General features: G+C 37.9%; 1 protein-coding gene across 3 annotated transcripts in view; it reads right to left on the reverse strand.

Annotated features, from left to right (window-relative positions):
- Positions 1-21,718, reverse strand: part of p4ha2 (procollagen-proline, 2-oxoglutarate 4-dioxygenase (proline 4-hydroxylase), alpha polypeptide 2) — a 43,869-nt gene that overhangs the window by 21,314 nt on the left and 837 nt on the right. For all 3 annotated transcript variants that reach the window (XR_013100617.1, XM_076889347.1, XM_076889346.1), the window contains exon 2: positions 15,869-15,936. Coding sequence is in view for 2 of the 3 variants with exons in the window: in XM_076889347.1 (XP_076745462.1) it covers positions 15,869-15,936 (68 nt within the window). In the remaining variant the exon portion in view is untranslated. The remainder of the gene's footprint in view (positions 1-15,868; positions 15,937-21,718) is intronic.

Consider the following 21,718-nt stretch of genomic DNA (forward strand, 5'->3'; position numbering starts at 1 on the left):
GTGAACAGAGGATAGCTCATCAGAGGAAAAAAATAAGTACAACTGTGTGTCATCTGCATAAGATTGGTAGGACATATTGTTATTCTTTATGGCAGTACTAAATAGGAGCATGTAAAGGTTAAACAGCAATGGAATAAGGACAGACCCTTGAGCCCCTAGTTAAATTTTGAGTTGTTCAAGTTGTAAATTGCCATTTGAAACATAAAAATTTCCACCCTTTAGATAAAATGAAAGCCAATCAAGAACCTGTTCTATTAAACCAACTGTGCCATGCAGCCTTTGAATTAAAATGTCAGGATAAACAGTGTTGAATTCAGGAGTGAGATCCAGAAAAGCTACAATTCTTTGTGCGTCACTACTGATCTTTAGGTTATTGATAACATTGATGAGAAATTTAGAGGGTATGGTTTTGGAGGGGTTAAGTAGTTTGTTAGTGGATGAAACTACAAAAGCACAATTAGACTGGTTATTGTTAATGAACTGGAAGATGTAAGATTGTCTTGTTAATTTTATTTTACTGCAGTAAAGTGCATTTTTATGGCTAGATTATCCAGGTCATTTGTCACAATAATTCAGGGTTAAAAATATACATACTGGCTTAGATATATACATACACGCCAACTAATATTTGGTAAAATGACCTTTTGTAAATTACACCTCAGTGCTTTTGGTAGCCATCAACAAGCTTCTGGCATAATTCCGGCTGGATATTTGACTGCTCACCTTAGCAGAATTGCTAGAGTTCATCTGAATTTGTTTCCAGGCACTGATCCAGCTTTTAAGTATGGTCCATATGTTTTCAATAGGGTTGACGTCAAGACATTGGGAAGGCTATTCTGGAAGCTTAATGTTTGCCTGCTCTATCCATTCAAAAACTACCTTTGATGTGTGTTTTGGATCATTATCTTGTTGGAGCATCCAACTGTGCTCAATCTTTATCTCATCTTATAATAAAACTTTATTTGGCTTGTCCACATGGGTAGATGCAAACGTCAGTCGAGCTTGGAACAGGAGCTTCTTTCTTGGTTGATGTAAAGGTTCCTTCACTGGTGTTCCAGCAACAGAACTGAGAAATCATTAAAAGCCCCAAATTGCCATGACATTCATGCCCATACTGTGGAAGTGTACAGTATGTGAACGTTTGACTAGCTGTAAATACAAAGGTCACCTCATCCAAAGTAACAGGGTAATGTTACACTAAAGAACTAAACACACATACTGAACATACTAAATAGTTGTGTTATACAACTGTCTCAAAATAAGAGCACCAAGATACGTCATCGACAACTGCACTTCAGTTCAAAGGACAGCAACAGTAACACCTGCATTCACAATTCACTGGAAGCTCCCCATGAAGGAAACATTTTTCAATGCTATATATATATATATATATATATATATATATATATATATATATATATATACATATACATATATATGTATATATATATATGAAGGAAAAGGAAATGAAGACATTTTCTTCCCCAAGGAATCCAATTACAATCAACTCTTTTAGAATATTTACGGTAATGTGATCCCTGCAATTCTGCACGTTTACAGTTGGGTCTGGGTTTCCACAGCTTGTTCGCTGGGTGGACTAAAAACCATCTGGAGTATTTTAGCACATTGCTTTTCAATTACCTGCTATTCTTGAAGTCTTTGCCTGTATTTTTCATTTTCCCTCGAACATTATGTTTGTGTATTATGTGCAAGAGAAATTCTCTTCAATAACATTTAATAGGCCTACCTTGTAATAAAAACTTGTATAATTACAAGGCAAGCAATGGGATTGCAGAGGAATATACTGTAACACGTGGAAGACCTATGTGATGAAAGACTTGCTGAAATTGCAGCAGGCACTAGCACTAGTGTTGTTTCTGCAGTGAATAAGATGCTTTAATGTGCTTTGGCTGCTTGTATGAGAAAAATATAGCTTAGCTCAACTGTATCAGTGTAGTGTTTTTTTTAATACAATATACTACACTACAATGTGTAGATAGAAAGCAAAGCTACCTCTTTCTGCTATGTGACCTATTTTCTCCAGGTCTTCAACAAATCTTGTTTCTACACATCATGACTCATCATTACTCATACGAATAGGGTCTTTTAACCGAAGGAAGACAAAACTAACGTGTTCCGCATCCGTCTCTTTGTACTTTATGTAAAAAAACCCCCCCAAACAAACAGAGATTATTTTTAATTTCTACACAATTTCCACGGTAAAAACTGCAAAGAAGTGAAAAAAATCCAAACTGTTAACAGTTAACTTTTTAAAGTTGTGTTTTTTAACATTTAAATGTGAAGAAAGAATTACAGAGATGTGGTCTTAAATTAATGATTTTACAGCTTACATGTTTAATGACTTTAAGAAGCAAGAATTGGATACACATGTTTGAACTCGCCAAAATCTTTTAATAATGATGCTGAAGACTCTATGATGTCTTTTAGCTTCACAAGGCCAAAACCGATTAACTACTCATTAGTTGATTAGTTGATCATGATTGCATACATCTGGTTATTTTTCATCGGCAGCATAAAAAGGATTTGTTTGACAGCACTCATTGGATTGACCAATACTCAGAACAATGGGAAAGTCCAGTTGAATGGTGGTGGGTCGGAATTTGTATTTTTGGGGGGGTCGAGGGTTCAGAGGGAAGAGATGAATGCAGGTCTGAAATTCGTGTGTGTGAGAGCATGGAGTGAATTCAGCATCCTGACAGCCTGATGGACGAAGCTGTCTCTCAGTCTGCTAGGTGGTTCTAGCCTGGAGGCTCTTCAGTCTCCTTCCTGATGGCAGCAAACTGAAGAAGCTGTTGGACGGATGAGTGGAGTCCCCTGTAATGCAGAGGCGGGTGCAGTAGATGTCCTGGAGGGAGGGAAGAGAAGTACCCACGATCCTCTCCGTTGCTCTCACTACTGTTGTAACTTTTTTCGGCAGGACCCAGTGCAGGAGCCATACCACACAGTGATGCAGCTGGTGAGGATACTTTCAATGGTGCCTCTGTAAAAGGTGCTCATAATGGGGGTTGAGGCTCTTGATCTCCTCAGTTTGCAGGGAAAGTAGAGTCACTGTTGGGCTTTGCTGACCAGTGATGCAGTGTTTTGGTTTTTTTGTTTTGACCAGGAGAGATCTTCTGAGATGTGCACACCCAGGAACTTGGTGCTGCTTACCCTCTCCACAGCAGCACCATTGATGGTTAGTGGGGCGTGCAGGGTCTCCTAAAGTCTATGATGATCTTCTTAGTCTTCTCCACATTCAGGTACAAGGTGTTGTTGCTGCACCGCTCGGCCAGATGTTTAACTTCACTCCTGTAGTAGGTCTCATCGTTGTTGCTGATGTGACCTCCCACAGTTGTCTGCAAACTTTATGAAAAGGCTGAAGCTGTGTGATGGTGTGCAGTCGTGCATCAGCAGAGTGAAGAGAAGGGGGCTCAACACACATCCTTGGGGAGCCGCTGTATTCAGTGTTCTTGTGCTGGAAGTGTTGCTGCCAACCCGTACTGTCTGCTTTCTTCCTGTCAGGAAATCCAGCAGCCAGTTACACAGTGAGGTGCTGATCCCCATCAGATCCAGTTTGTGAATGAGTTGCTGGGGAATCACCACGAACTGAAATGGGATGACCAATAAAGCCTCTGCTCCAAAATCAGCACATTCAAGCATGACTGAAATTTGCAGCTGCCTTCATGGCTGTGCAGACCAACTTTTGGACAAAAGTTTTAGAGTCAAATGAGACAAAGATTAAACTATCGGGCCACAGTGACAAGAGTTTGGAGGCGTAAAGGTGAGGCTTTTAAATCTAAGAATACTTTAGCAGCTTTTAAGGATGGTGATAGTAGCTTCATGATCTTGGGCTGCCAGTGGTCCTGGTATATTGCAAAATGAGAAGAAGTAGAACTACATCCAAATTGAAGAGCTAGATGGTTGAAACTTGGACACAGTTCAAACAGGACAATGATCCCCAGCACCAGCCTCAACCCAGGTCTGACACCAACTAATTTAAAGAACTTTGCCAATTCTGCCAAAAAAGTTAGTCAAATACCCAATCCTGGCTTCTTAATAGCTACCAAAATCATCTGGGTGAGGTACCACTTGCTTCACAAGTTGGATTTATTTTTTTTAAGTCATTAAAGGTGTATGCTGTAAATCACTCCCTGGGAAGGAAAATGAGTGTGTGTAAACTTTCAACCTCAGCTTTTTAACAACATTGATGCACTGTTCACTAAGATCCACTTGGTGTCAGCAGTGTTCAGTGGATGGATAAACAAACCTGCTTTCACAGCCTCAGGCCCCTTCACCAAGTTATTTTCTGCCTGCATAGCAGGAATTAGTGCAGACTGTCTCCCAGAAACCCTTTATGCAAGATTCAAGAGTCAAAACTTTAATTGTTATTTTGTTTTCTTGTGCAAGCGTAATAATATTGCAGTCATGCCAGCCTCACATGCTGTGCTAACATTGAACAACAAACAGTGGCACATTTTGAAAAAAAAAAGTGTTAGTATTAAAAAAAAAGTAAAAAGTAATGAATAAGAAATATAAAATATATTAGACTATCATTGTCATTAAATGACACATGAGTTTGACTGTTTATGTTTTCATGCTAATACAGCCTTATCCGTTGCAACATATTTTGAATTCTTTGAAGGAGTAATGGTTAATTAGTTGAGCCAGTCACAGCTAGTAGAAATATCTAACCTGTGTCCTGGGCACAGGTTAAACAAGATTTGTGCAACCAATAAAACTGTTTTCTTGTTTGGTCAACAGGTGTTGGTCTTCACCTGCTTCGCATTGTGCTGGTTTTAGCACACAGAAGATGCTCTCTATTACATTTCCAATTAAAATACACATGAAACAGCTTATCTGACTGTTTACAGGATAATAATACAGATTGAAACTTGCCGATGACATAACAGGACTCTTTTATTGCTAGGAAATAATGACAGCAATTTACCCATGCTGTCATGCTTCAGCAATGACAAACAAACCAGTCATTTTCATACCTCAACATACAGTTTGTTCCTGAAAAAAACAGACTGTGAAACTGATTCAGCAATTACACGAGAGGAAGTGAATGCTTGGCATGTCATATTGTCCAACAGAAACCCATCTGAGAGTATGAAGATTATGTCATTCCTTTTTGATTTACGTTCTTGAAGACACTATGTGGAAACATTTCCTCAAAATATGTTTTCTAGATCAATGCCAATGCCAATATGTCACCTGATGACAAAATAACCACAACAAGCCAATCATCTACTCTGATCTATTCATTTATTTGAGATCAAGGTTTTCCACATGTTTCTTAACATCAAAGTTCATCCTCTACTAGGCTCAAGCTGGTAAGTTGTGCATCAGAAAGGCCACAAGAAGCTCCCTTATTGTGTATGGGTGATTTAGAAAGGAAACACATTGAAAGAAAGCATAGCACTTGAGTGTGTGTGAGCTCTTTGTATGTGCTGTACGCCTTATCTCTGGTACGTACGTGTGTGGCAGAGTGTTTGAAAGCGAACACACAGAGAGTAAGTTTTGGGTTTCAGCAGCTGCAATCACTCATCATCAGCAGAGTTCAAGAGCTCAACAGTGAACAATCCTGTAAGAAACAGAAAAAAAAGTGTCTTCCTTGTATTTTTTTCCTCTATCTGGTAATGAGATTTTTTAATTTTTTTTTTTACAACCAATGATGTCTGGCAAATCACTACCAATTTACATTAAAAAGCAGCATTGTGTGTACTTCAGCACAAAGTAATGACTCTGGACAGGTTGCAGTACCTGAGGATTGGATTACACAAGCTGTCTATCAACACAAACTAAATGAGCCCCCTCAGGACATGAGGGGTAATGCGTAAATGTCAAATAGTATTTGGAAGTAATCCCTAACATTTGTTTTTAGGAGCTAGGATTCCCAAATGGGTGGCGTTTGATACCAGATACCCTTAAAAAAAAAATCACAGGAATCCATTGCAAAGTTGGCTTGACTGGTGTGTTATTGACAGCTTCTCTGACACAATGTGGACCTTTTTCCTCTTTGATACCCACTTATCTTGTCCAGGTCAGCAAAGGTCGCATGAGAGTTACACCCTGGACAGGCCTGGCTATCTGGCAGACAAACATAATTTTTACAACTATGGGTCATTTAAGGTCAAAAACAAGTCAGACCCATTAGGGGTGGGTGTCTTTTAACTGTGAAGACCATTCTGTCCAAGTCTGCAAATAATACCAATCAAAACAAAAAGTGGCCTCAAGGTGTTTTACTGAAAAGAACAGCAATAAATCAATAAAGGTTAAAGGGAGTGCCAGACTAAATACTGTTCAGCATGAGAATCAGTGATTAGTCAATAAAATACATCAGAAGAAGCAGTTAGAAGAACTCATATTAATTCAGACAACCCTAAATTAACCAATACACTTGAGGATAACAGGAAAAACTGGAAATAACCCTAGAAATTTGGGAATGGGCAGCATTCTGGTAAATCATACAAATAAAATGAAATAAAGGAACACTTTTTATTCATTGTATAGCATGAAGTCAGTTAAACTTCTGGGGTTTTTTTATAAGGTCAGTTAAGTAGCAGAGGAGGTTGTTAATCAGTTGTCAATTAGCTGCTTTTGTGTTAATGAAATCAACCCCAGAAAGTTTGGTGTGTCTCCCAGCACAGTCTCAAGAGTGTGGAGGAGATTACAGGAGACAGGCAGTTACTCTAGGAGAGCTGGAAGGGGCTGTAGAAGGTCCTTAACGCATCAGCAGGACGGATATCTGCTCCTTTGTGCAAGGAGGAACAGGATGAGCACCGTCAAAGCATAACAAAATGATATCCTGCAGGGCACTGGTGTAAACTTCTCTATCAAATAATCAGAAACGGATGGACCTTTACAGGCTAGGCAGCAGCACCCTGACTGTCATTGACTATCGGGATGACATCCTTGAACCCACTGTCTGACCTTATGCTGGTGCAGTGGGTCCTGCAAACCTGTGGTACTTTTACTTTTAACAATGATGTTTTAATTGCTGATTATCTATCTATCTATCTTTCAATAATACAAATTTAGGAATAATCCCGAGAAACCACAGAGGTCACACGTTAAACACACATAGTGTTTCGTTCCTGTATAACTTTCTGTACATTTGTGTTTCTGTCTTTCTCTGTCCTTCCCCCTCCTTTATTGTGGGTACTGTACAAGCACGTAAGTGGTTTGCCAGTGAGTGCACTGAAGCATATGCGTCAGCACACACCTCATTTGACTCCTCAAATCCTCCTGTTATGGAAGCATTATCTAACCATTCAGCATAACAGTGAATTACAACTTCACTAATATTGACACAGCTCTTTCTAATGAAAGAACAGGCAGCTTAGGCAGATGCACCAACAGGTTGTAACTTATTGTGAAATACAAGAGGAAGGGCACGTGGGTTAGGCCTTCCTTGACCTACCAGGCTCTAGTGGATAATTTATTTTAAAGAGACTTCCTTCAAGATGCATGTTATATGACTCAATATATATTGCACTGACATTAATGGGAAATTTGACTCAAACTTATATTTTGTTGGGAAAAATAAAAAGAGACCTTTTTAATGGCATGGATGTGCAATAAAACACATTAGCTCTTATTTTAATTGATCTTTTTATGGCTTTAGAAACCATAAAGAAAATATGGCTATAATTTTAATATTTAAAAAAATTAAACAATTTCAAATTTTACCAGTTGGCCAAATGAAGAGCAAACTTTTCCAAAGGCCAGAGGATATTTGCAGAGCAAGGCAACTACTTTTTAGAAGTATTTTAGGCTATTTAGCTAATCATTTATACTCAAAAGTAAGAAGAATGATCAACATTAAAATAACATAAAAAGTCTTTAACGCTCGGCTGCATCTATTTTTAGTATAAATCTTTCATGTAAACTGTATTTTTTGTGTGCCTAGGATCATGGTCTGGACCCACACTGTAAAGAAAACATGAAAAAAAGAAAGAAAGAAATAAGCAAGAAAAAAGTCAAACAAAACAGATCATGTTTCTGCCAGTAAATAATCTGCTCCTTTTTTCATTAAAATAAAGTTTCTGTTAATGAAAAAAAATTATAAAAGTGAATTTGTGGTTAAAAAGCTTATATCCACAAAACATTACATGGTAAATTCTTCCATTTTAAAATGATGCACTGTTCTGTTATTTTATTTTTAATATTTAAATTCTTTTTACTGTGTAAGTTACTTTATTACATAAACAAAGCAGTCATCGTCTGGGGGAAGACCAAGTAAACCTTTACAAACATGACCCAAGAGGTTGTTTCTCCAGAGAGAACAACTCTTAGTCCACAGAGGGCCGTTGGTTGCACACTTAATACCGCACAAGGATTGGAAACCTCACTTCTGTCTGCTGTTTCATAAGTTCCCACAGCAATAAAAGACACAAATGAGAAAGGCAGATTAACAGACGCTGGCTGGCTCTTCTTTTTTTTTTTTTTTTAACTTTCCTTCTTGTACTGGTGTTCCATGACCCAGTTGGCTGTGTTGCCTCTCCTGTGTTTGAGTATTTGTTTCATTTGTTATTAACATGTTTATTGTCTTTATCTCATTTTTCAAGTTCCATTAATTTAAAAAAAGGATACATTACACTCAGAACGTGAGTAATATACAGTCTTACGAGATCATCTTTGTGGCTCAAGACTACACAATTAAACTTGACTCACAGCTTGGCATTTAAAATGTTCCGAGTGAACAAGGTGGTCAGATCATCTCCAATGTGTAAATTATGAGACCACTAAATCCACAAAAGCATAGTTTTGCATGACCCTGGATTTGTAGCACTGCTGCTGGCTGTCAGGTTATACTGACATCCAGAGCACTTTGTTCTCATTTAGAAAAGGGTGCTTGACTGGTAACAGCACAGAGAATCATAGAAAAATACACTCCCTCAAACATGTGCTCAAGTAATCAAGGAGCAGAGGGAGGATGGCAACCTTTCAAAGAGTAGCTTGCGCAGAGAGTAAGACAGCAGGCCCCTAGGTGTTCTTCAGATTTCATGCAAAACCAAACTGCTCACTTGAGTCCAAAAAACTGCGTGTGCCTAAAACTACAGCCAGTTGAAGAAAGTACGGCAGATTTCTGGGAGAATGACAGCGATAGAGTTAGGCAGAAGTGAAAGAGAAAGAAAAATGTTTGAATTGTCCCAATCAGATATCTCATTCAGCCAGTTATATTTAGGTACTTTCTAGTGTTTCTCTATGAATAAACCCTTAGAAGCAGAACTGAAATTATTGTGTCTGTCTGCAGTCCTGATTTTTTCTTTCTTTCAGAGTTTTAAACCAGGGCAGACATGATGTCACCAAAATCAGCAGAACCATCTGAAAGAGCTAACAACCCAGAGGGCAAACAGCGCACCTGTAAATGAGTTAGCTTTTCAACATAGAGAGAGTGGAGATTCAGTTATATCATTACATCTCACTAGAAGCCTGCAATGGACCTAAAGTGGCCCGAGTGTTGGGATCTAGCTATTGAGTGATTTCCAAAAATTTTCAGTCAGTGTGAGCATTTTCCATTTTTGCATTTATGTATGAAGCCCTTTTTTGGGGGGGGGTGGGGGTGAGGGGTCGTTTGGGAAATATATTTGACTTTACTGGAACTTACTTAAATTTTAAAGTTTTATCCCTCCCGGGGAATGGTGCAAAAAGAATGGGTTGTTACTCTTGGCAGGGGCTGATCCGCCACAATACCCAAAACTCAGCTGGCCCTTTTTACTCGTAAGTGCTGACTTTGACTGACAAAATGCTGACTTACTCATCAGAAAGGAAGCAGGTTCTGTACACTCTGCGTGTAAGCCGGAGAAACATCATTATTATCAGATTATAGGAAAAAAACGAATATGTATTTGGAAAATGTGAGCACTGGAGAGTGTTTTACTCTACACAATAAGTTTTTTGAACTACGGGAGGAAGATGGGGTAATGTTCACAAAATAACAATTTTTGTAATAGCACAACCTCATCTTATCTCATTTATCTATCCATTTTCTTGAGGTTTTATCTGATTCAGCGTTGCAGGCTGGCTGGAGCCTATCCCAGCTGCCACAGGGCAAAAAGCGTGGTTTGTTCCCATCTCCTGGAAAAATAAAGTTAGCTGTGCATGATCTTCAAGCATGAAGAAATTAAAATACATACATGAATTCTCTGTTTTCTTGATCCACCATGAAAAGCTTTAACAATAACATTTTCTGAATGTATCCGATGTATCTGTACGGTCTTGCTCTTTCTTTTCTAGTAAGCCAAGCAGTTTTGTCTGAGACATAAATCAGTCAAACCCCAAATCTGTGCCATAAAACGTTTGTCTCACAGAGGGATAAACTTGTTGATGGACCCTGACAGGGGTATGCAGCATAAAAGAGAAGCAACACGCGATAGTCTGGAAGTCATTATGCAAAGGAGTTTAACTCTCCCTCTTTCAGTCTTCCTAAAGCCACCAAAGTCCCTGAAGCCCCCAGAAGACTATAAACAGGTTCTAAGAGCATTCTTCAGGGATGTCTGTTCAGCTCCCCCCTCATCTAAACAATTCACACATCCCGCAAACATGTGCGGAAGCTTTAAACATACACTTTTACCTGCATAGTGAATGAAACGTTTGCTATGGTACCTTGTAAATATATTGGAAGAGCTCCCTTTCCATTCTACAGCCTGGTTCAGCACAGGTAATGGATTAAGTGCAAAGAGATGAATGCAGATAAAGAAGCTTTTAGGACATAAACTGAAACAAAAGCAAGACTGGTTAATTTCCTGAGAGTTTGTGGGTATATGGCTTTAGATGTCTGTGCACTGTTTGGTCATCTCTTTCATGTTTCTTTCTCACTACCGCTATTTGGATTTCCTGCAAAGAGTTAGGCTAAAGTAGTCAAAAAAAGGGAAGAACACATATAGTAGGAAGGCTAGGAGGTACATTGTTTATGCAGTCACATTTATATCAACAATTTAGTTTCCAGGGTTTTAATCATAGACCACACAGATCCTTTCTTTTTGTTTTAGCGTGTTTTTGCCTGGATGCTTTTGGGAAGCCAGGCGGCTCATCTAAACAAGAACTCACTCAGTGTACCACTATGGTCTGCTTGTTAGTAGGTCTTGTTATTGTGTGTTTGTGTGTAGTGTGTGGGTGATGAAGGTGGGTTTTAAAAAGCAGCTGCTGACCAGTAGCTGTAATTCATCCCACAGACAAGCATTCCTCATAAACTACAGCACTGACTGGGCTGTTCCCCTCACTTACATGTTGAATGTATACATTTGTTAAAATATGAGTCATTAACTGGTCTTTTAGGGCATGCTCATTTTCCACAACGTGACCAGAAAAGGTTTAGCTAGAGTTCAGTCACAAAAGTTCAACAAAGGAACACTTTTATTCTGCACAACAAATTAAATACGTTATATCATGTATGTTTTATTCAAATATATATGTATGGCCAGTTGTTTAAATCAAAACAGATTTTTTCTCTCTTTTTTTGCCTTTGTAACAATTTAATTTTTACTCATTACACACTTTCTCTAGATTGTTAAGAGTCTGTGGAGGATTCTGTTTGAACTTACACTACTGTGCAAAAGCATTGAGCCACTCTCTCTTCTTTATATTTTTCTAGGAAACTGGGAAATAGGTACAAACACAAACTAACAGTAAATAAGGCAAAAACAGAGCTTAAAAAATAATATTTTGCATGGCCAACTTTATTCTTCAACACAGTCTGAACTCTCCTAAACAAATCGTAATTTTTTTGAATAGTCTTTGGGAATACTTCTCCGGTCTCCTTGAAGGAGTTTCAAATCTCTTCTTTTGATATTGCCAACCTTTTGTTCTGCTTTCTGTCAAGATCATCCCACACTGCTTCATTAATGTTGAGTTGGGAGACCAGTCCATGACTGATGGTGTTCCTATGTGTGTTTTTCTTTCCAGGTATGCTTTGACTGTACTGGCATGTGTTTGGAATCACTTTCATTGCTAATCAGATGCTTTCAAGAAGAAAAATCTAACTGTACTTTTCTGCATTTACAGTTCTATCTACTCATAGTGTTTTGCTTAATCTTGACCCTCTCTCCTGACGTCCTCTGTATATACTGACGATCATTTCAACCAAAATCATCACCCCATAAGACCCGTTGCTACTGAATTCTAGTCCAATTTCTGTGTATTTGGCAGACCTCAATGTTTTTTCCACGTTTCCCTTTACAGCCTCTTGACAGCTGCCCTTCCACTGACTCCATTTATGATCATGTTTCAGCGAAAAGTAGATGGATCACCTGAAGGCCAAGACCAGGCCCAGCATCTTTCATGTTCTGTGTCTCATCTTCGCTGGATTTTTGCTCCCGATTTCTTGTGGACATGATTTTTAGATGCTGTTGATCTGCTGCAGTTTTCTTTTTAGGTCTGTCATATCTTCTGCTATCCTCCATTTGCCCAGTTTCCTCAAAGTTTTTAAGGACACACTGCACACTATCCTAAAATATAATAGCTAATAGCTCTTACAGAATCACCTTTCTGGTGCAAAATATATATATAGTTTTATACCCAGCAGGACCAAATCCTCATAACACAGTCTCGAAAGAGGTAGAACAGGAACTGCTATAAATAACTGACTGTTGGTGTCAGTGCCTCGTGGGAAAAACAAATTGTGTGTGTGTGTGTGTGTGTGTGTGTGTGTGTGTGTGTGCGCGCGCGCGCGCAGATCTATCCATGTGAAAGTTGCTCCGGCATCCAGGTCTTGTTGTAAAGTCTACCATACAATTGCTTATCTGATATTCCTGACCCGACTTGCTGAGAAAAGTGGAGGCGTGTGTGTGCGCAGATTTGTTTGTGTGGGTGGTCACGCACTGTTGAGTTGCACTAGTGTTGTGATGAAATCAGACCCTGGTGTTTAGAAGCGCTCTGCTTGCTGAGTGGGCTGCTAGATCATTAACATCAAAAATATCAACTCCTACATAAAACTCGTCAAATGAGAATTACAGAGGACGTTTGGTTTAACCTTTAAAAGAAGGATGAATGTTTAAGGTGTCGAGGTTCCAGACTCATATTACAGTGTTGATCATTCATATACCACATTTCCAAGACAATGAACTGTCCAGTTTCTAAATGGAACTATAGCAGCCCTCGTGAGAAATCTTTGACAAGTGACTTCATAAAAGCTAAGCTGTATTCAGCTGCAACACAGGTGACACAGACTAAGCTCTCTCTCTATAGGAGTGTCTTCAGAGAGCTTATCTTTGATTCATGTTTTTCCTTTTCATCCTACTTTATAATGCGTACTCACTCAAATGTGCAATCCTATTTATCCCTATTATATATTCTTTATTTATATATGTGTATATGTATATATATGGTATATTTATGCTTATATCCTTACTCTCATTCTCCTTATTGTATCTGTAACATGCAACTTCTGTCGGTGCTGTGCTACTGGAAACTGAATTTCCCGGCGGAACCCACCCGAGGGATTAATAAAGTTTCATCTAATCTAAAGAACATTTTCAGAATTATTACAAAACACTGTCTTAGGAATACAAACAGTCAAACCAATATCTCTTGTGCACAGTTAAAGAGTGAGTTTGGCATCATTCCCACCCGCACACCAAAATTTCCAATTCACTTCCACAGCTAACCAAGTGATTAAAGAGTGATTGGAGCTTTGAGGTTGTAAAATTTTTGTTTGTAAAATTTATTACCAGGGAACAAACAGCAGTAGAATGAAGCATATTTAAGATAAATCAGTAACTTTCTGTATTATTTAAACTTTACTATTGCACTGTTTAATGCTTAATAATACAAAGGTATATCTTTATTTTGAATTATAAAGTTATCATAAAGTAATTATAAAGATCCACACATGTACACACACTTTGCATCAGACAACTGTATCATTATTTGATTGCATTAATTTATGTTGATTATTTAATGAGTCAAAATGTTGTATGTAGTGTTATGTTATGCATTATATGTGTGTCATATATTCATCTTAGTATGCAGTTGGTATACATGCTCATATACAACATTAGAAGTCACGCTAAATATGTACATAGACAGACGGACAGTCAAAAAAGCAGGTTTGCCAGCTGGGATCAATAGCTCACTCTGCAGTATTGTCCTACTGGAAGTACAAACAAAGCCGTGAATGTGCTGAACTCAGTTGTCAACAGCTGGCACGTGCACACATGGAAAACATGTGTTTGCCTTTCCCAGATCAGAAACGTCCAGCACAGGACAAAGAAGGCATTGTTAGAGTGTTGATCGGATCTAATATCTGCATGTGGGGCATTTGCTAATGATTCATTTAGAGCGGAACCAGGATCAGATGATTTAAAAGGCTAACTAGAGGCCCGGAGCAGAGTTTCCCTTCATTTAATTTATCTTTATCTCAACCAGCAGGGGTCTAGTTCCTGGTTTTAAGTGAATTTTACTTTGTTCCGGAGAAAGCCATCTTCCACATGGAACCACAACTGCATTCAATTATTTGTGTAGTAAATAAAATCTGACATTGAGATGCAAACTGTTTATCTCTGTAGGTAGTTTGTTTTCCTTAATGTCTTTTCAAGACTACTCAGATAAACTTTACTCATAAACTGGGGCTGGTTGTATAAACAGAACTCTGGTTTAAGTCTAATAAACAGCCAAACTACACACAAATATGTGTGAATTGACATTTACAGACAGCACGCATACTCCTGAAAATTAAAATTAAATTAAGTAGTGCTAGCTGAAATGTAAAAGTTTTTAACAGCACAAGGGAGAAAATGACTCTTTTTTTTTTTAAATTGAGCCACAGCACAAATCATTTCTATGCAATGATGTGCTGCAACATTGTGATCTTGAAGGAAACCTCAAGGAAACCTCAAGAACCTTCTTTCGACATGACAGAGCACGCTTACTTCACTTCTGGTGAAAACCTACCTCCAGAAGACTTAAATGACCATTACTGAATGGCCTGCACAAAGCCCTGACTCGAATCTCATTGAAAATGTGAGGGGTGAATTTAAGACCAAGGCCCAGGCCTGAAGACCAATACAGGTGGAGGAGCTCAAAAGATCTGCCAAAGAAGAATGGGCTGGTATTATTCAGAGGAGACACGTGTGAGACTTGTTAAAAACTACAACAACAAACAGCTAAAAGGATACAAAATTGATTATTAGCATCAGGAGCGCTAATAATTTTGACTAATTTTGATTTTTGTGAAATAATTTGCTGTCGGGCTCAACTATACCAGCTGTGCTAACTGTGCACAGGAATTTATAGCACTGTCTGATGAGTAGTTTAGATTGGCTCATTTAGGTACAAAGAGTCGTCTTGGTGTCAATTTGTGTTTTTTTCTTTGTGACTTTGTAGGTAAGTTATCTGAAACTCATTTCAGTGGATAGTTGACTGTAAGCATATACATGTGTATGTTCATCAGATACTCTGTATGTGAGAAAAAGAAAGTCTGTGCCGTCCACATTTGCAAATCATCACTGAAAAAACAAAACAGTTCAATGAGTTGCCACATGATTCATGGACAGCTCCAATACAAATATAACAATGATTTGGATTAAAGTTATTTATTTACTGTCGAGCTAAGTAATAACAACATGATTAAAGAAGGGGAACAAAACTGTATGGAAAAATGCAAAATGGTCTGGTGTTTGCAAATGCTTAAAAAGGGTAACAATTTTTCCTCCTGTCTACATAAGGTAAACGCCCCCATCTCATCAAACTTTTCTAATAGCCAGCTTTAGTATCATCTAAAATCATGGTTATTGTTTTTCATCCAACTAAAACTAAACAATAACATAAACTAATCCACATGTGAACACCCCATTAACACGCTGCCATACTGTTAATATTTATGCTTGGTTTTGTAATAAGCTTAAAGTATCTGACTACCCACAATTAGTGGCTCAGGTCCTGATCTTCCATATTCCTTTGACTGCTTTACACCCAGCTGTTGCACCCCGCCTGTAAAGGAAAAAGCATGGAATTAGTTACCAAGAACTTTTCATTTGATTGTCAAATGCTGAGCAAGACAAATAAATGCTACAGGATTAGATATAAAGGAATCAAACTATTATACCGCAATACAAATATTATAATAAATGTTAGAATAAAACATTACAGAATTATAATTTATTGTTTAACTGAAAGGTCGTTTGTCAAACTTGGCCTCTCTTGCTTTCGTGCCAGCACATTGGCGGATGTACGATCCTTGTTCACTTGTAACTCAGAATTTTGGACAATCCTTTCAAAGATCCATTCGCATCTGTTTGTTATTTCCAACAACAGCAATGCACCAGATCAATTATTCATTGCCAGCATCTGGTCAGTGTGCATGTGTGTGTCCAGTAAATGTAGCCAGTTTGATGATGAATTACTTTGTAACATATCCTTTAACAACTTTCTCACGAGCTCGGCAAATTAAAACCTCAATACCGAAATGCTTTTCCAAAATGAAGTTGCATGAATTTGAGTTCAATCTGATATCCATCATATCACATTTTAGCAGCATTTTATATAAACGCTAACACCTGCTCACAATTAGCCTCTCAATCCGAACATATAGGGTTTAAAATTTTGATGTAGGAGTACTCGTGGAATAGGCATGTATGTACATCTTCAGATATAGGTAAACATAAATGTATTTTCTGTATGTTCATATCATCTTAGGTGTATAGGTCTGCAGCATTCTTTTGAGGCAGCCATGGGGCCACGGTGGTCTTTTGTTATAGCGTCATCTGTTTTTCATTTCTGACTCAGCAATATTGTTGCCACATGAATTAAGCTTCATGATTTCCTTGCAGCTTTTTGCTTCCCCATGAGGTGCTCCAGCACTGTACGTGTCACCATTGTTTCCAGCATTTGCCATTACAAAGCTCTAACCATTTTCAATGCAGGGACATACAGCTACCAAATGTGGTGTAATCTGAAAAGCAGGGTCAAACTTTTTCCCGTGAATGCGTTAAATCTGTTACCAATCAGGAGCTACATCTGCTGCAAGATTTGCTTGCAGGAATTTTTAAAATTGTGGTTTTTCTTTTAAAGCTTGCCTCATGAGATTCTGGTATTAAAATGATACATGTAGGATTTTTTTAATGAGTGCTAAGTAACTCCTAAAAAAATAGAGAACAAATCAAAGTAATGAATGCTGAAGAATATGGGGTGAAAGTAGAGGGCAGATAGTTAAGGGTTCCCTAAACAATGCGAAGACAAAGACAAGAAAAACCACCAAAAGAGAAAGAATACTCCTCCTCCTGTAGAAAGGAAAGGATAATATGGGTAACACGAACCGTCATTCACTGACAGTGATTGCTTTTATTTTTCTAGCTCTCATTCACCTTCTCCATGGTGGGAAGGGCTGGGTGTAGGTGACGTTTTTTTGGCAATCTTGGGGAAAAAAAGAACCCTCCAGCCTTTCAGTGTATGTAATTCAAGTGGTCTAACAGGAAACTAGACTCCTGCACCTCCTCCCCTAGGCACTTTATTCAGGGTATAGAAAATCGAGGCCATGACGTAAGATTTTGGCCACTCACAGAGCGTAAGATTTTGTGGCGCAATGGTTTAAACCAAGGACTTTCCCCTTGGGAGAGCTGAGCTTGAATTCAAAGTCAGCCTCGACTTATTAGGATGTGCCCTTGCTCATCTGGGGGGGAAAGGCCTATTATTAGCTTTGATTTTCACTTTGATCCACTTTTCTAACAAAATCTAACATTTGTTTTCATGTTAGCCCTGTTTGTTGTCCATCAGCTCCTGGGGAAAACATCTGGCTCTTTAGCCGCTAATTGCTCCACTATGTCCACCAGTTACATATTAACTGTCCTTTTACTGTGTGGTGTTGGGCAGGTTATGTTCTTTTGGTTTCTCAAGCTTTTCATTGCCAAAATCAGCTGTGCTGTGGATGCTGCATTTAGGAAAATAGTGAGATTGAGCCAAAGAGGAATAAAATAGTCCCTAGATTTAAAGAAAACAACTAATTTGGTTGATGATTTGTCTTATGCATGACTTGTCTCACATTACTTAAAGTCTGATCTTAGATTGAGTTATTATAATAGCTGCTAGTTGAGGACATAATATCAGATATCATTAATCCAACCTCTGGTTTTGTTGTGTTTTAAAGTTTAAATACAATTCACAGAGTTATTTTCTTTGGACATTCACACCAGTGAAAACATTCTAAGATGTGTTCTGTTAAAAAAACAACAATGATAAGAATAACAACACCTAGGGCAAAAAAACCCTTGTTTACTAGATGTATTTATCACTTCAGAAGAACATATTTACTGGACATCTGTAGATATTTTCTGATAATAATCATAATTATTATGCTCTAACTATTAATAATGAAGGAGCTGTGTGATTGTGTAATAGCACAGATGACAAAAATCTCCCAGACTGCAGAGAAAAAAAACAGGTGGAGGAAAACAGCTCATGATTGCATCACTGCTCATCTTACCTGCTTCCCCTCAGGTACTTCTTAGCTTTGTAAAGAAAATAAGAGAGTAAATAGATTTGCAGTGATTTGAAAAGGCTTCTTTGACTCTGCAGTGGGTACATCAAAATGATGACCATCCAGGGAGGAAAGAACAGAGAGATGGCAGGTCTTTGTAGTTTGACTCAGATTTACTGCAGACGGGCTTTGAAGAAGATGTCAGCCTGCTGATTTGCTCAATAAATCTACAGCCGTCTCGGCCTTTCTTGGTTTTTGGTTAGTCATCCTTTGATGTGCCCTTGATAGCAAGTAAAGAGCAGTCTGTGAATGCTGTTTGGTCAAACATTTCAGAATATCAGTACTCTGTTTACAAATGTATGGACATGTATTGGTGATAACCATGAATGGCTATCACCAATACATGGTTTGATTTTTTTTGTGAAACCAATGAGTACAATATCTTAGGAATACCTTGATTCAGATTTGCCATAAAATGATGGATGAACTGATTCAAACTCGGTGGTTCAAGGGTCAAAATTCAAGGTTGTTATCACTTCACAAAACACACTGTGGCCTTAACTCAAAAATTCTCTCATCATTATAATAAAGAAGCAGAAGGTTATTATGATCTCATATCTGCTCTTGTCTTTTGAATCTGTCATATAAGGTGAACCTGCAGGAAATACTGTCTGGCTCTAATATCCGCCTGGATTCAGGAATGAACTGGTCAGAATTTTGTTAAAAGCAGTATTTTGTAATTAGGTTTTGTTTTGACTCATTCTGACTTTTTGTTTCTACTTTTACTTTTTACTTTTAGTTTTCTTTTTAATTTGTTTCAGTCTGAGTTTAGAACTTTTGAAGTTTTACTGTATTTGGGGCATATGCCAGATGCAAGATTTAGGAAAATCAGTATAAATACTCCATTAAAAACACAGAAGTTCTTAAGAGCAGTTGACTTGCAGACTTATAGACATCCAAACTCTCAGTAAACATGTGAACAAAGCCTCATCAGGCAATTTAAGATGATACATTTTTACCAAATTACCATATAGTAAAACTATTTCCTGTATTTACAATTTTTAGTTTTTTTGTTTTTTCCATGTTGACAAACTCCAGACAGTTTTCAGATGTTTAAATTATTTATTTATCAGTTAACTGTAACTAAAAGTAAAGGTTCACAAAATGTGTTTATAGCTTTAACTCAAAATCCATATGTTATACAGTTACTAGGTCACTGTGACCTTAGATCTGTGCCTCTCCTGAGAATGTCAGACATTATTGTAGGAAATTGTGTGTGGGACAAATGTCTGACGGGACTCAATAATGAAGTAATTATTTTGACTAAGATGTTTGGCCTTAAATAATTTGCATGTTAGTTATGCTCAAAAGTTTCTTAAATAATTCTTTAAATCTCAATAGAATAATATATTCAAATGTTCTGTGAAACATAATAGCAATCAATCAAAATACCTTCCTTTTCTCAAGGAAGTCCAATGAATTCATGTTTCTTTAACGTTCCTCTCACGCGCTCTCACGCGTTCTCCTGTTCTCTCTTGTTAAAACAATCACACACCTTGCATCATTACGATCTGCATACATTCAGGTTTTCACAACTCTGTTACATCACAGCAGCTCATTGTGCAAAGTTTACACAGGCTTGCAGAAACAGTCACAAAATACCTGATGCTGAGCTGCATTTGTGCTGACATCAGTGCCACTTTGTTACACAGTAACCAGGATAGGCTGGTGTCTGATTCAAGGTGACTCAGATTTTCAGACAGAGCTCCACATGTCTACAGTTGTCTAAAACACACATTCCCAGGAATGTCTATGAGATCATCCCCTCTGCAGCAGAAAAATCATAGTCTAGCTCAGTGACTCACTTTGTAATTGGCTGGGGACATGAACAAATCAGAAAGTGGGGCAGAGAGGATACTAGTATATCCATTGACAGATGGGAGAGATCCTTTCTGCTAGTGAGGCATTCAAGTTACAGCATAACATCTTTTCTTGCTACTCTATGACACTCAGGCTACACAGAATTTTTTGGAGGACCCAGATAAGCAAGTTATTGGCTGGTCTTAGTTTTAGGTGCATGCACAGATTATCCTTCAACGACCTAAAGGCAAGGATATTTTGTGAACTTCCCCAAAAGCTGTTTTGTTTTGCCAGCAAATATCAACAGATGCCTACCTCAACCATATCAAATCAAACAGCTCTTGGATGGATTATCTTAAAAATCTTTTCCTTGGCATCAGATCCAAACATCAGTCTATCCAATATTTTGGTTAACATGTTACCTGTTAAGAATTTGGTTTTTAATAACTGTGAAAATTACAGTTACACTCTGATATGTTAAGCTCAAGCGTATCCTAATAGATAGCTTCTCACAGGTTTAGACATTTTAAACAGAGTTTCTAGACTGACTTGGTTATTGTGTATTTTTAAGCATGTATGTTCAAAGTAACTGAAAGATTATATGCATGAAAAAGCAAATCATTTACAGTAGCAATTACTTAGAGCAATGCTAACGTTAAAGCTTGGTACAGTTATAACTATAATTTGTTGGACAAAGATACATTTTTGTTTGTTTGTGTCTCTGTGAACCAACACAGAAGATTTTAAATCAAAGATGTCTATATGTGATCAAAGAGCAGACTTTCAGCTTAAATTCGAGGGGTTTTATTTTTTAAAAAGTCCTTTAATTGTTAAGGAATTACAGCCATTTTTACACACACAGTGTCCTTTTCAGGGGCTCAAAATGAATTGGACAATTGACTGACTGCGTGACAGCACGACCAGGTGAGGCTCAATCCCTTTTTATTTCAATGGCAAATGAAGAAGACATAATATCAGAAGTTTATTGAAACTGCTGAATTTGCATTTTATAGCTTTTAATTTCAAGTGATGTCAATGCAAATTAGGGAGGCCATTAAAATATTACAAAGTAAACCTATCAGAGAAACAGCAAAATATTTAGGAGTGGTTAAATGAAATATGGTATATTTGTAAAAAGAAGGATTGCAGTGACCAGCTCAGTAACATCAAAAGCCCCGAAAGGCCACAGAAGACAACCAAAGTGCATAATCCTATTCAAGTGGTTAAGAAAATGTAAATACAGAGAGTTTACAACGAGGTAGAAACCACTGTTTACACTCAAGAATAACAACACCAGATTAGACCAAGCCAGAAAACATATGAAAGAGTCTGCACAGTCTCTCTCTTTCTGTAAATGAAGCCCAGACCTTGTACCAGACTGATATAAAAGTTTGGAGGAGAGAAACAGTCTGCCAAACATGGTGGAGACAATGTTACGGG

Source organism: Maylandia zebra, linkage group LG10 (genome assembly GCF_041146795.1).
Source record: "Maylandia zebra isolate NMK-2024a linkage group LG10, Mzebra_GT3a, whole genome shotgun sequence".
In the NCBI taxonomy this organism is placed as follows: Eukaryota; Metazoa; Chordata; class Actinopteri; order Cichliformes; family Cichlidae; genus Maylandia; species Maylandia zebra.